General features: G+C 33.5%; 1 protein-coding gene across 1 annotated transcript; it reads left to right on the forward strand.

Annotated features, from left to right (window-relative positions):
* Window positions 1-12,666: 12,666 nt before the first annotated feature.
* On the forward strand, window positions 12,667-16,788 carry Rab10 (RAS oncogene family member Rab10). The gene is made up of 4 exons (XM_090107721.1): window positions 12,667-12,868; window positions 13,004-13,203; window positions 13,498-13,587; window positions 15,131-16,788. Exons 1-4 carry the CDS (start codon window positions 12,742-12,744, stop codon window positions 15,323-15,325), a joined length of 612 nt encoding a protein of 203 aa, XP_089963847.1. The 5' UTR covers window positions 12,667-12,741; the 3' UTR covers window positions 15,326-16,788.
* The last annotated feature ends 689 nt before the right edge of the window (window positions 16,789-17,477 follow it).

Here is a 17,477-nt window from a genome sequence, read left to right on the forward strand (position 1 = left end):
TCGAGAGGTCACCGCGGCGCGCCCACCGCTCACCAGATACGGCTACAATTCGACACAAATCAGGTCACAGCCAGCCTCGTCGCCAGAGACAAGGGTTAACAGCCCTTCTTTACAATACATCGCTGGTCTTTAATCAACGTCGAAGTATTCCACGTGTACGAAACAGGCAATGCACCCGCTGCAGCCGTTCGATGCAATAACCCAGACGTTACAAGTATTTGGTAATATGTACATGGGCCGATCGTGTGCAATTCCGGACATGCCAAACATAGATGAACTTATTGCGGGCGCTGTCCATTGCTGGTTAAGTTCGTTCAATGTATGTTAATTGCGGTTTTGAGGGTTCATTGTATGGTTAGTTTGACGAAGGTTGCCGGCGTGGGAGCATGACACACCGGAAACGGGCGCATGCCTTACGGTTCTATACAAATAAACGAAGGGCATGCCTCTCGCATGATATAGACGGTCCGTTTGACGCAGGCGGAGCTTTGACCTAATCTTGTTTATAAACAGTTGCGGTTGCGATTGTTCCCGCTTCATTATATTTATATTATCGTGTTAGGCGCGGAATAGTAATGAATGAAGTTATGAAAATAAAAGATAATATGTATTTTATTACCGTAATGGTAATTTGTGGCTTTGTGAATAAATTTATTCGATGGATTTATAGCTTCTTGATAGGTCAATAGTTAATATTTAATTTAAATTTAACATATCAATATTTTCACTATGGAAGATGATAAATAATCATACATTCCCAGAGCAGAAAACTTAAGCTTTTATCAGTTTTAAAGTAATGATCACCATTCACCTTATATAATCTAATTCTCCTTAAAAAATACAGAAAAACCAATCAGTGAAACAAATCAGCGTAACGAGTTGTCTCTCGAACACATACCTAATTACTTACTCCTCATTACAGGCTACAGCACTATTCTATTAGGGGCCGATTTTTCAATCCTTGGATAAAACTTACCCGTCCAATAAAGTATTTCACGATAATATTAAAATGTCACGTAAACTGTCAAATATGGGCAATAAGTGGCAATAAGAATACATTTTTGAAATGGTTGTTTTATACATTACTAGGTTGCCGCCCGCGGCTTTGCCCCCGCAGTCAAAGAAAAACCCGCATAGTTCCCGTTCCCGTGGGATTTCCGGGATTGCGTCATTTTCCCGGGATAAAAAGTAGCCTATGTCCTTTCTCGGGTATCAAAATATCTCCATACCAAATTTCATGAAAATTGGTTCAGTAGTTTAGGCGTGATTAAGTAACAGACAGACAGACAGAGTTACTTTCGCATTTATAATATTAGTATGGATTCGACGAATAAATTTTATCCACGAATTGAAAAATCAGCCCTAGATTGAATAATAATATAATTTTAAGGGCCGATTCTTCAATGCTTGGATAAAACTTATCCGTCCAATAAAGTATTACACGATAATATTAAAATGTCACGTAAACTGTCAAATACGAGCAATTAGAATACGTTTTTAAAATGGTAGTTTTATACATTATTCGACGAATAAGTTTTAACCAAGGGCTGAAAAATCAGCCCTTAATGCAAAAGCTCGCATTAGTTCTATGTAGTTGTAGTTTTATTTAAAATTATGAACTTTTGGTCAGTAGTAGAACAGTGAGCAGAAAAATTATATGTATTATAATTTCAACCCTGACAAATCTAATACGAAAAATTCGTAAATGTTCATTTATTCAACTAATTTTCTAATAAGCTTGGTTGAATTCTAAATTATCTTCTACGTAAAAGTGTAATAAGTTATAATAAATCTGTTAATATTATATGATTGTAATGGTACATAAAATTGTTAAATAAATAAATAAATAAATAAATCCATTCATTTAGTCTGAAATTCACATTAAAATAACAACTATTTTGACATAGAGCTAATAAAGCTTGATATCAATACAATTGATTAATTGATTGATTAATTGATTGATGAAACTATTTTTAAATAATTTAATGGGTATTTCAATACCTAATAAATTAATAAAAATAGTTTTTAATACCTACTTAATATTTTTTCTATCCATCAGATTTTGCATCAATCATCGATCAGTGCAAGTTATTTGGGATAATATTTGCACGTTTATGCATATTTCAACGATTTTTTTTCCGACCCAAATATCGACCAATAGAATTGCTCCATTCGACGTCACGTGGTACAACCTACATGGTATTATACTGATAATTTTTTGAAAATTTTCTCTGGTCGTTGACGTCAAACTGACAGGTTCAATTCAATTGTGAAATTATTGGCCGACATTTGGGACGGAAAAATAATCTCCCGAATACCACACGAGCTTCAAAATTATCTGGCATTTCCCTCAAGGTTCCCTGCAAACAAATAAAGTCGTCAAGTTTTTCAGGAAAAATCACTCGCGCTTCGCGCTCGTGATTTTTTAACCTTGACTAAACACTTGACTCCTTCATTTGTTTGCAATGAACCTATCGGAAAATACCCGATAATTTTGAAGCTCTTGTGGTATTATAAGTGAATATAATACATTTTACATCCCATATTTCAAGTTGCAATATATAAAGAAGAAAAACTAGTTTCAAATAATAATTGAATAAAATTTGAGAACCATGTGCACCTATAATCATATGTATTATGATTATGCACATGCACATGGTTCTAAGTTGGAACCTATTCTCATTTAATAAATTAAATAAATTAAATCTTACTAGTCTCTATCATACCATAAATCGTACTATGGCTCCATTTCAAAAAAATAAACTAGAGTGTTCCCTCCACATATTATCGCAATGATACATAAAACATTGTTTTCATATTCATTACAACAGTGCCGTACCTACTACTTTTTTGTCTTATATCGGAGCGGTAGTGAGAGTCCACACCGAGAAGGTCGTATTTCGACCACCGGGCGTTGCTAGTTTAAATAGTACTCATTAGTTTGTAAATGTACAACAATAGCGCTAACACGCGTGCAGTCGGGAGATTTAGCTATGGCTGTAGGGCCACAATGCATGTTACGTGCTAGAGAGACTTTACTGTCTACGTGACAACTCGCACGGATGACCTCTTTTCACTGCATCCCACGGGTGACGACGAGCCTCTTATTGATGACGTTATATGTATATGGGGTCTTGTACAAGATCGTACAAGACCGTTGTGCCGTATATAGCGCATACAAAAAGCAATCAACTTGCTTGATGACTGGAGAATTAAAAGCTCTATGAATAAACACACATTTCAATCTTGAATCATTTTTCTCTTTAAACTTTTTAAAGATCGGTCACCACTCATTCACAGATCAATCAGGTTCAATTTATTTAACATGCCAGAATTGCAATTATCTTATTATTTTTTGAATATTTCTTAATGAAGTCACGGGTCCGTCTGACTGACGTTTTTAATAAAGAGAGTAGCGTGTTGTTAACAAATAACAAGTGAAATTTAAAGCAGTGGGATGTATTTAAATATATATGGATAATCGGATTATGCAGTATGGGCGCGATTTTAAAGTCGCTTCACATCCAAGAGTCATAAAGGAAGCCACGAGAGAGCTTTCTGAATCTGTTTTGTGAGGTGTTAAAAATGCTGCAAAGCACTATTGCATAGATATTTGAATTTGAGTCATATTTCGATACCTGTCAACTTATGGAAGGTGACTTGGAAGGTGACTACCTTACGCTCAATAATACGTGCCAAGAAAACAGAACTAACTAGAGTCACTCCTCAGCCATCGATGAAGTTATTACGTACACAATTAACGTATTCACAATCCAATCTGCTAGTGTTAGCATATATTGTCAGCAATTTGCGTGTGCGCATCGACCGCCCAGCGCGGCGGCCTGTCTGCCGATAGCATCGCACGCACTTGGCATGCGCGGCGCGCTCCTGCGAAACGCGCTCATACTGCTGAGTGCGACTGCTGATTCATGATGCTATTTGATGTGGATCAGGTGTAAGACTTGGAGTACATGTATTATCTTGTGACTGTTGTGGTGATAAGATACATTCACAAAGGTAGAGATCGCTTGTAAGTCCGCCCCTGCACATATTTATGGAATATTTTCATTGCTGCTACCCTTCTATTAGTCGTACCGTGATCATAATATATTGTACCCTTCCCTGATGAAGTGAGTATCCAACACAAAAATAATTTTTCAATTCATATTAGGGCGTTCAAACAAACAAACTACTCAGCATTATTGTTTTAGTATAACATGTAGGTACCTATCTACTTAACAAAACACAAATATAATACCTATGATGAAAATATGCGCGTTCGTATCTAGCCTCATGATCGAATTTTTACTATTTAAAATTTTTCAAATACCCATAGTTAAGAGTACAGTTTCAGTTAAAACCACTGTCATTGTGATCTTCGACCGTGAAGATGTTAACGCTGGTGATCCCCAATAACTTAGCGTCGGGAATTCGTATCATTGTGTACCGTGGTTACACTCGCTGACTCCAACCGCAGATTTAATTTAAATTATTGGCAACAATGGCGGGCCGCCCCGAACTGCGCGACAAATTGATGGAAATTACATTGGAATTAATCTTCGGTCACTAAGCGACAATCTGAAACAATCATTGTTTGTAATTATTAGTTAAATAGTAATTGTTTTATTTGTCCCAACTCCCAAATGTACTGTTATATTAGTATACAGTAGATATTATATTATATTCTATGGTACCACATGTAGTACTGCAATGTAAACCAGTATGATTCCAATATTTTTATTTTGGAAATTCCTTATAGGTATAAAGAGGTGGGAACATCATAGATATCGACATTCACGCACAAACACTTACCTATCTCTCAAGATAAATAATGAATTAGTCCAGAGAATAGTCAAGATGCCATAAAATATTGGATTATGTTATAACCTACCTACATACTTCATAACAGCGCATAGTTACTTTACTTTATTGGTAAGTTAAACCCATGTCAACAGAAAATAATTTTTTTATTCTATTCCAGGATGTATTTATATATTTACATAAGTAGTAGTATGTATAAATGAGTGTACCTCGGAAGCAGATAAACAGTTATAAGTAGTGTCCGACCGAAACTGGTTTCCAGGCCGAAACCGAAACCGAAACCGAATGTTCGGCCGTGGCTTCAGTTTCGGCCGAAACCGAAACCGAAACCGAAACTCACGTGGTCAAGTATGAAATTTCTAAAAATACTGAACTTTGGTGCATTTTACCTATTATTTTGCCTTATTTTATTTATTTATCTATATTTATTTAGCCTTAATTAGGGCATGAAATGAAAACATAGTATATTAAATTTGTTGTAATCATTTATCTTCTTCTTATATATAAAAATGAATCGCAAAATGTGTTGGTAAGCGCATAACTCGAGAACGGCTGAACCGATTTCGATAATTCTTTTTTTATTATATTCCTTGAAGTACGAGGATGGTTCTTATGTAGAGAAAACGTAAACATGTACCACGGGCGAAGCCGGGGCGGACCGCTAGTTTAATATAAAATAAAAAAATAATATTTTTCAAATCAAATCTAATAATAACAATTTTAATTTTTATTACTTTTTCAAATTAAGTTCTCAGTAAAATCAGTCATCTAAATCAAATCAATAATTGTTACTGTTACTTTAAATACTTAAGTTTTGGTATTTTGAGATCTTTCTCTTTATTAAAGAGTCTTTAATACTTTGGATTGGTATTTGTACTTAGAAGACTTTAGAAGAATAATCAGTCTCTTTTAGGTACCTCTTATATAAAAATAATAATTATTAATTACTATTACACCCAGTTCCAATCTCAACATAGATAATCAAAAATTGTTTCCACCAGCGTGGGTCAACCAACGTTTTGACAGCGTCCGTCAAAGCGTTGCCGAGGAAAACGAAGTTAGGCGAGCGTGAACGTGTGTGAACTAAGTTCACTGAACTTGCGAAATAAGTTTCGGTTTCGGCAAAAGTTTCGGCCGATTTTGGCCGAAACCGAAACTGCGGCCGAAACTTGATTTTTGGCCGAAACTCGGCCGAAACCGAAACCGAAACCGAAAGTTCGGTCGGACACTAGTTATAAGCTATAAACGTTTAATGAAACGACACTTATATGGGCAGGGCTCCGGCGTGGCGGAGCATCCTGGACCCTTGAGTGAGAGGCTTACATCGAACTGGCTTCTGCTGACTCACTACAAACTATAAAGGAATAAATGCGATTTCTTTTTACGAAATTAATCAGCGCAAGCGCCCTCGGTATCGTAAATAGAACCAGAGTTTTGATTTAGATTTTTTTTTAACGAAATCACCCTATATAAATGTGTTTCATACCTTGTATCTTAAATTTCGTAGTACAAGGATGCCATTTGTGGTTAGGATCCCTAAAATAATGATTTTTCATAAAAAATACTGTAGTTATTTTCGTAAAATAAAATACAAGTTGTAACTTTTCCCTGTCAGTAAATATTATGAGCTTATTTTACCAGTTCATAGAAAACCACGCACGCGCTTTAACCTCTTCTTACATTTCCATGTTAAACAAATCACTCATTATCTCATATAAGTAACGTCAATACAAGTTTACATACAATTGACGCACTTGTTTAATTTTTAGCGAAATACGTTTTTCGATAGCCGTGACTCACACTGACTAGACCATATAAGCCAATTGATTAATTCCCTCTCCAAGAACGGGAGCGCTCATGAGTCACGGGTTATATAAACTACGAGCACACTATAAGGCAATCCCGAGTCCTGTTGACGTCACAGATTTATTTATAGCTAGGTGACCTACGCAACTACGAGCTCTGAAAAGGAATTTTTTTTTAGGTTTTCGATAAATTATTAGTGGATGATCCACTGTTACTGGTCGTAGGCCGTAGCGTGTGTGCATGATAGAGACTTGATCGATATGTCGCAGGCAAACTTATATTTCGCCGTTTCCAAACAGTCGGAAATAGGTAGTTTTAAAAACAAGAACCTAGCCTAACCCACCCCCTTATCAAAACCAAAAATTTCTAAATACGAATTTTCGGCATATTACAAGATGCCGACCGTTTGTAAAGTGACGGGCGCCGTTTGTAAACGGCGAAATTCTACAATTTGCCTGCGATAGATACATGGACATTGCAATACTTATATGAACATTTATGGACGAAGATGTCCGTTTTAACTTTTAACCCATAGTTCTTGCTCTTATGGTGTGCTTTTAAAGGTTTTAGAGATGTTTAGGCCACTCTATCTTTTAAATAAATCTCACGAGGAATCTGCGATTTCTCAATTATTTCAATACTGTGTTAATTGCAATAATGTAATGAATTCATAAATGAAAAATGTAGAGTTATTCATTTGAAAGCAGAGCTTTGCTTGCCACTTCACTTGCATTTTCAACTTTCGCGGTTTAATTCTTCCCTGTCGATATTACAATCCCATGTCTCTATACCATCTTGTTTTTTTTCAACAATATGAATCCTATGCTCTTTATGGTTTAATAAATGTGTATTAAAAATTAATATAAATTCGCTTAACGGTTCTGGCTTGTTAACATGAAATGAAAGGCAGACATACACAGTTATTTTTGCATTTATAATAATATTCGAATCGAATTTATAGATTACCTATAGTTAATAGGTTGGTATAGCATCGCACAATCTAATTGTGATAAAAACTGTTCCGGGTGGGTAAGTAGGTACCTATTTGTTTAAAATTATGCTTCTAATTTAACAAAAAAGAGACCAGTAGAATTAAAGGTGCGATATCCGAAGTTAAGTTACCTACAAGAGCATTTAGAAATTTCGGTACCTACCGGTTAAAAAAGAAGTTATTTAGCAATAAAACCTTCATATTTTATCGAGAGTTAGTACTACTGTAAATGAGTAAGTTCTACTACAATAACTCATTACGTAATACATTATTTTCATTCGCAGGAACCTTAAAATAATTTGGAAAATCCAAAAGTGCACGCCTCATAATTTTTTTTTAATAAATATTTATTAATTATTATTTTTGTTTATTTAATAACAATTAAACCACATCGAATCAGACCCTGAAAAATGAAAGGGTTCTATTCCTGAGCATACTCAAGCGTAAGAGAAAAAAAAAGACTCGATTAGTAAAGTATTTCGGTCGCTATCGTGTTAACAAGAAAAAGGATCCGCACATACAGACACACGGACGTCCAAGACAGAACTTTTTTAAACTGTTTTTTAACTAGTTTAAATAACAAAAATGACATCAAAAATATCATGAACGTTAAAAATAGTGTTTTTTCTTAATATGTGTGTGTATGTATTATCTTACAAGTGCAATGTATGATACATAAAGACATTTTAAGTTTGAAAAATCAGATGTTTTGCGCGAAGTGACAGTAGTACCCACCTCAACGCTTCGCTTATGAGGCGTGCAAAAGAAAATCAACTTTGAACAAAAACAAACATTAGTTATTTTATCTACGATCTGATGCGCTCAACAAGAAGCAAACAAAATAAACAAGTAATTGGGTCACCAGGTTATGTCTTATGCTAAATCCAATCGCAGGCTATAAATAATTCGGTATTTTTAATTATATAGTTCCGTTATTAGGATTTTGTTTAATTTGAATGCGGATGTAGAAACCGCAGAGTTCGTCGGTTCAAGGAGCTGCGTCAATCTCAGAGTTACCAACTAACCACAAATAGGAAAGTTTGAATAACTGTTCAATCAAATACTGTATGATGTGCTCAATCATATCAAAAGTAGGATAGAGTAAGTATAATTATATAAAATATCAATTATAATAATTGCTCTCGGGATGGAGGAAATGTCACTGAATCCAACGCGGTTTCGATTATGAAAGTTTTGATCAACACTTAACTACATAACAAAATAATTAAATTTACAAAAAAAAAGTTGACTATTGATTTGATTTTTCATACATATAAGTATGAAAAATTTCCTAAGTAGGTACTTACCTACTTTGAAACTTTTGACACGTGTGCTCAAAACACATAGGTACTCTTTTTTTCTAAACATTCGTAACAAACTTACAAAAATACTCCGTGGATAGGAGCCGAGGAGACAGGCTAGTTCTTAAATTGAGTGCTCAAAATCTTCACCTCTATACAGACGGAGACTTAAACCGACCGACAAAAACAAGAGCTGCATTACGACATTTGTCAAAAGAATTGAAGAATAAGTATTTTGCTGAAATTATTTTTAATTGAGAACATTATTGAATTAATTTTATTATGTACATACATATCTTTTGACGTCACTACACTACATAATCAATGAAAATAGCTGTTTATTCGGATATCCTTTATAATAAATAGGAGGATATAATATAATAAAACAACAAACAAGTATGATTATTTTTAAATTAAACTCCTAGTAGGCATCTCCGTGGTACTTGTGAAAATTTTATGAGTTAAATGATAAATGAAATAATTAAAGGAATTCTAATACTTTTACTTTTGCTATAGTGCGTACCTATATTGCGCTCGTAGAGCGCTACGCAAAAGTGTCGTGAGCAAAGAATATACTACTCTCTAAAGGTCGTGAGGATTTTTCATGACGCTCGCTATAGCCCCCTTAGCCAACGTTCCACGCGATAAGGACCTTCGTTACAAAATAATGTGTTCGTTACAAAAAATTGTTTCCCAACAGCTTTCATTTAACACTGTGAATGCTTAGGTGGAAATCATGGTAGTAGGTATTATATGAAAGTGAAGTAAAAGGGAAGTGAAATCAGTTTTACTCGATTTTCGTAGCAGTATAAAACTTTGTCTTAATACTGAGCGGCAATACAAATATGTATGTAGAATTACAATATTATTTGACGAAAAAAATTCGCTGCGAGGCGCGAGCAATTCTACAATTATTAGTACGTGATAGTACAATGCGCGGTAAGAATACAATTTAGCTTTACTTGCAAACGTCCTACATAATTTTTTCGTGTACAAATATTATGTACGCTCATCTTTGTACACGTAATACTGGAATTACTATTCAATCATCATTTCAATTTGTAGTGAGAAAATACAATAGTAAGAAGGTAGGTACGTTATACCTTCCACGCTGGACTCGCCTCTGTGGAGCGAGGCTGTACCTAATAGCTCTGAATCATTCGGACTAATCGCATTTAATTACTTACCTATTAATTCATTGCAATAAGAAATTCTTATTATGAAATGTAGTAGCCTAGTAGGTAAAAATAAAAGTATAAAAGTAAAAAATGTTGAATGGAAATAAAAGTCACATTACATAGGTATAGGTACCTAGCTATATAAAAATTAAAAGAGATACTTAAAAAAATTATTTGATAACATAATATATTGCATTACATACAATTGAAGGCTATACACACATATATATTATAAATATCATTACGCTAAGACCATAATTACAGGCGCAGAGCAATGCGGATGAAACCGCGGGGCACAGCTAGTTATAGATATAGACAGTCAGATACGACTAGAACACTTCTGACTTTAAATAATTAATAATTATAGCGCATACCTAATATATTATAAATGTATAAAAAGGCTAATTAAATATTAGATACATATAAAGAAAGGTGAAAGATATTTTTATTATCGATTACCAACTCGCCAATTATTATAAATCACTATTCGGAAGTATTTTTTCGAACTGTTTGAATTAATAATGATTTTGAATAATTCATAATGATCATAATGATTGATAATAATAATTGATCTCTGTTACACCGTACACGTATGTAGAAATGACACGATTCCGACCTTAGCTAACAAATGACGTGTCCCTACTCCCTGTGTCATATAGGCCAAGAGCTGCATAAACTTATAAAGTAAATAATATTACTACTATTTACATGTGGGTGCCTGGGCCTGCACAGTCGCATGTACCCAAGAACTGTGTATACTTAAAGACATGCACATATTACGTCACCACCTCGCGTACCTATGTGAGAGAGAGTGGAGAGAATCGAATGTCTCCAATCCCCTCCGCTACCTTGTTTTGTTAACTTTATAAAACAGGTGGCTACCCAATCAATTTTGTTAAATTTCTGGGGGCAACTTGTAGAATCTAAAAGAATAAAATTTTCGTATCCCGTTACAATGATAACAAACACCTTGTGTCTACCTTATAGCTTTCTCGCTTATAAAAACTACTCAAATAATACAATATACTTAATTAGTACCTATTAAATAATGATAGTCAACTCTTGTGCCGCAGGGAATGCCCACCTGCGCACGCCCGCGCCGACCGCTCGCCTCGCGCCGCCACGCGTCGTCTATTAATAATGCGCTCTGCGGATTTCCCGCGTCCGCGCGTTCTTGCACAGATAACGCAGGAATGCAACACATAGATGCACATTTACCGTTATGTCACGTTATGTTTCAAAATTAATTACATAATATGTGATAATATTACACTAAGATATTACAGTACCACTATCGACAGCACAGTTTAACAATATGATTGTTAGACTTTGTGTACTTTTTTTAAATTTATTAAAATATGAATGTTCAATTTACGACATTGTCATTTCCACGGAATGAAAACTTGTTACTTCTACGCCAAGACACGCAAAATAGTAGGTATAAAGTATGAAAAAATAAATAAAATCAGCGGAAATAATTCGTATAGTTTTGGCTTCGTTTCGTTTCGTTACGGCTTACTGAGTTACTGATTGAAAGCAGGTTAAAGCAGGTGTTCGGAATTCGGATCAAAATTCAAATTAAATAATTAAAATCTTCTAGTACTCCTAAAAATTACTTATTAGAAAAGAAAGAAAGAAGAAAGAAAATAAATTTATTGCAAAAAACACAGCCAACAACATAACAAAATTTAACTTAAGATTAGCAAACGGATACAGCCTCAGCAAAATGCTGCACAAAAACAGCGCTGATTTTCAGGCTGCACCGGCGGTTGAGGTCCGTCTTAATATTAAAAAAAAAAAAATTAAGCGTATCTACTTAAAATAAATACATAATGAAGTATATTAATATTAATAATAAATAAATATAATAAATATATGCATATATAATTTATGTTAGGGCAGAATATATTATATGTCATAAATATATATATATATATATATACATATACAATAATACATATTAATTTATTTATTGCTTGCTTTAATTGAAGCCTGTTGGTTTTATTATTAAAAATATTCTCTATATACCCATTATATAGGTACCTATGTTATTCTGTTTATTTATTGTGTTTACAGAAATACCGCTTATTATACGTCAGTAACTAGTACGAATATACGCAATAGAAAGACGTATCACGTTCACGTATCATGTAGTTTATAGTGGTCATAAGTATGATGAATACCTTCATAATAATAATTAATGAAATTATTATCTTAATAATTAATAAACTAGTTATGAATTTAAAATTTGAATTTGCGTCATAAGACCGCGATTTTGTAAGGCGACATCTATTAATTTTTTGCAGAAACATTGAGTATTTATAATCTTCTACAGATGGCGATGTAGTCACATTACACGCAAACTTATATATTTTAAATTTTTGTCTATCTACCTATGTATATTATGTGTAAGTTTTAAAATATTCAATATATCTAACAGATATAATGATGATAGAGAAATATTTATTATGTTGTTTCAAGATTTTTTCATTTATATTTTTAAATGTTTATGTTTATCTATAATTTTTTTTTTGTACTGGTAAGGTTTACCACACGATTTATCATTTATTAGCTGTCAATTTTTTGGATCAAAAAAAAATTTGTGATTGCATTTAGTTTTTATTCATTTATATAGTTATAAACTATGGCTAAGAAAACTTACGACTTACTGTTCAAACTTCTCTTAATCGGAGATTCTGGTGTAGGCAAAACATGTATATTATTCAGATTTTCTGATAACCATTTCACAACTACATTTATATCTACAATCGGTACGAATCTTCTTTGTTTTTTGTAATATATCCTCTGACAATGAACAAAAATACTGTGGGCTGAATTCTAAAATAATTAAATTCATGTTTTTGCCAATTTGTTGCATTATTAATTTCGTATTGATATTTTTCCAGGTATAGATTTTAAAATCAAAACAGTCGAGCTAAGAGGGAAGAAAATAAAGCTCCAAATATGGGACACAGCGGGACAGGAGCGTTTCCACACCATCACCACATCATACTACCGTGGTGCTATGGGCATCATGTTAGTGTACGATATAACAAATGAAAAAACATTTGATGATATCGTGAAATGGTTAAGAAACATAGATGAGGTATGTAAATGAGTTGGAAAATAATTGTTCAAACTTGCAAACAAGATTTAATGTAGCCAATATCATATTGAATTCAAAGACATCTTTGTTTAATCAAAATTTTATTGGACTCCTTCAAAGTTGTTTTTAAAAGCAGTAGTAAAAATTATAATAAATTAGGCATATTTCTGAACTAAGTAGATGACAATAATAATTAACCGATCCTCTATCAGGATGTAGAATTTTTATATTGAAAAGGGTTATGAACTTCTTTGTGTATTTTTATTGAATTAATGTAATAATTATCTATTCTAGCATGCAAATGAAGATGTAGAAAAGATGATACTTGGGAATAAATGTGACATGGAGGAGAAAAGAGTAGTCAGCAAAGAGCGCGGGGAGGCTGTGAGTAATATTTTATTTTTGCAATAACTAGCAATATCTACATAGTTTTATTGATTATTTTTCTTGTTCAATCTTTTCTTTTGTGATTTTTGTTTCATGAATTAGTTAATACTTCCGAAAATTAAAAGACAACAGATAAAGATGATATGCAAATATACATCAAAATTCTTCCAGTATAATGATTCTCTATAAATATAATATATACCTTATATATTGATGGATTGTGTTTGTGAGATAGGTTACATAAGGAAGACTGTGTCATTGAAAATTTTCCATACTAGAGTATTTTAAGCACAGAGTAAATGCCTTCCTTCAAGGGAACCACATACCATCTTGCTTACGCACATCTTAGCTTAAAATCCCGCGAGATTGTGGTCAATCGCTACCCTATTGACATTAAACAAAACTTTTTTTTTACTATTTGTAAAAATATATTAAAAAAGTAGGTTGAGATAGTAAGGATTGTCTTTTATTTCAGAAAGTTATGATTTATATTATCATGTAAATGTTTAAAGTAACATTGTTCTCATTTAATAATACAGTCATTATCATATGAACTCAGCTAGTTCATTTGCATACAATGTAAGCATGTTTTTTTTTGCATTGCCTTGTATTCTTATCTGTAATCTGTCAAAATGGGATACTGGTATTAAATATTATAAATAAAAAACAAAATATAAATAAAAATAAATAAATTTATTTTCCATTAATTCATTAAAACATCAGCTAAAGTTTTCAATGCTTTGTTCCTGAAATCCTGTTCATATTTGAATGGAAAGTAACCCATTATATAAATTGATGGAATTACAAACCCTGTGTTACTAGTGTGAGTTATAGCTGTGTTGTGAAACCGACACACAGACTTTCAAATTTTTTGTAATAAAAGCATGTAGCATAATATTTTACTATTAAATTTGTTATAATAAATTTCCATAGTTAATTTGTGAATCTTCATTACAAAATACAAGTGATTTTGAAATCATCAATATGATTGTTTTTCAATGAGTCACAAGTTCGGTATTGCATGATAACTGTAGGCCTATTATTGTGGTCGAGACTCGTGTACACAAAACATTTATCATTATAATTAGACGTCCAATTCTCTGCTTTATTGTACAAAATTAATTGAAATGGAATTTTTGTCGCACCTAATTAGTGTGGTATTTCTGAGAATGAATAATTGGTGTGCTTTGAGAGTATTTCTGCTAATAATTATTTCATTTTCGTAAAATATTGTATAGCATGATCACACATTATTGTACATTGCATTTTGATATAATATGTGAACAAAGGTATTAAAGTTCAAGGATGATTATTTATTTCTCCTTGCTTCTAGTGCTCATGCTTATTAATGAATTTCTTAATTAACGTTCTCTTGTATAAAAAATATCTGGGACTAATTGCATATTATCTCTCATTTTTATTTGTTAAGATGTTTAATCACAATGTTTGTTTATCGAGACTTGACATGACAACTTGTTATTTATAGTAAAGATATACAATTAAAAGACTGTTCAATAACAAGGCGATATTGCAATTGCAGATAGCCCGCGAGCACGGCATCCGCTTCATGGAGACGTCAGCGAAGTCGAACATAAACATCGACCGCGCGTTCTCCGAGCTGGCGGAGGCGATCCTGGACAAGACGGCGGGGCGCGAGGCGGACGCGGACCACGCGCGCATCGCGGTCGAGCGCCGGCCCTCGCGCGCGCCGCCCGCCCGCGCCTGCTGCTCCTAGGCGACTGGCGGTGTGCGGCCCCAGCCGTGCGGGGTTGCCGCGCGGTAGCGTCCGCGGAGTGATGCGGGGTTGCCGCGTGGTACCGCTGGTGGAGCCGTGCGGGGTTGCCGCGTGGTAACGCTCGCGGACCCTTGCGGGGTTGCCGCATCGTACCGTGTGGGGTTCCCGCGCCGGTACAGGCCTGTGTAATAGATACTTTCGGATGTCGAGTCATTTTTCTTTTTATAATGTCGGTTGATAGGTGTAGAATTGTGAAGCGGTAATTTTTTTCGGTTCGTTTGGATTTTTGTTTTAAATTGAGTTATAGTCCCGCGTGTTCGAGACCTGTATTTCGCTTTTATTATTGGTTTAATCGAAACAAATACTTAAAAAAAATTGTAGTTTTAAGATTTTTCAATTAAATGTAAGCTTGAATTGTTTATTTGTTCAACAAGTACGGATACAGGTCTCCACCTATCTATAGAGAAGCAATAGGATTGTAGCAATTTTTATAAATCGATAATAATAAAAATATGTAATGCATAGTACGTACATTGTAACCCATAAACTATATTATGTAAAAATGCCTTTAATATCTATCTCATTATGGCAGAAGTATATTTTGTGTAGTTTTAACATAGCTTAGAATTTTGATATTCTCGTGGACTCGTAGATCGTCCTAGAAGTAACTTTAATTATTATCAATATATTTCTGCCATGGTTTGATAGATATGTACCTAGTAATTTTGACTGTTTTATCAATATAATATTTAATACAAGGCTACAACGTTCATAATTTGTATGTTTGTATTTTTAACGAGCAATATGCTTGTGTGGCCAAGTTTTCAAAGTATAGTATGAGACACGAAATTGCATATTATATGTTATAAATGTATGTCAACTATTTGTCGCAATAAATTATATATGGCTAGTAGTTGTATTATAACGTATCTCAAGTAATTAAAAATTCCGGATCTTATATTAAATGTATCAAAAATCTAATTTGCGGGTAAAGTACTAAAGAAACAATTTTATTTATTTTTATTTGAAAAAACAATCCAAATTGTGTCAAAATTATCTCAAAAAGTAATCTTTTTTATGAATATTTTCTTTTCGTAAATATAATTTCAATAGATAGATTGAATATAGGCTCCGGTTATAAGTCGCGCGGTAATATTTCTGGCCGGGCGACTCTGTGCAATACAACATATTGTGGTCTAGTGAACACGCGCCCTTAGCGTGTTACAAATAATAATCTGAGCTCGAAAGTAGTGATTAATATTGAGATTACAATGTTTTATGTAAATAGATCTCGTACTTTTCGAGTGTGCTTGTAATTGCAATGCATATCATCAGTGGTAATAACATGTTCGTCGTGTCAATGTGTGCGTGCATACTGCATACGTTCACGCACACATTTGTTGAAGTTTTGGGTTCGCATTGAAGTATCATTGTATGGAAACGCTTTAATACCTGTGTACTGTGTAGTGTAAAATAATATTTTAATGAATTTAAACGAGTCCGAAACTCAATTCATGTATCTCTCACGTGTACGACGTCAATATAATAGCGTGATATGGAAAATGCACAGAAAGTCAAACCTTAATGAGACTCTTTCTACCACACGTGAAGTTATGTTCAAATTGGTCATTAAACACTAAACGAATAAAATTTCTTATTTTTCACAAAAAATCAAACAAATGGAATGTTTAGTGCGAACTCAATTACCAAAACTGGTACCCTCAGAGTAGTGTAAGTCTAAATACCTAGCACATATATTATTGTTTGTATATCGATGCATGCACTGCGCTTCGCTGTAACGTTTTATTTAACACTATATAATAATTAATAATAATGATGTAACGGCTTCGAATTCTTACGGCTCAAATGTGCTTAAATGTCAATGTTTGTGGATATTTTTATTTAGACCTTAACGTTTTTAATCTCCTAAAATCTAGCGCTTCACATGTCGAAATGATTCGATTATTTTGTTTGCGCTAACAATTATAATAATGAAGTCTTATAATGTACATATGTATTGTTGTCTCGTTCTCTTTTATGTATATTATCTCAACTAATAAATTTCGCTTTAAGGCCCTATTGTTTTATATTGTGATTTTTAAATGAAATGTGCATGTAATACAACATCAAAATAATTTGAATGGAAAGTTTT

This window comes from Colias eurytheme, chromosome 12, assembly GCF_061535395.1.
Source record: "Colias eurytheme isolate Ceu_HAF_F1 chromosome 12, ilColEury1 Martin Lab GWU primary, whole genome shotgun sequence".
Lineage (NCBI taxonomy): Eukaryota > Metazoa > Arthropoda > Insecta > Lepidoptera > Pieridae > Colias > Colias eurytheme.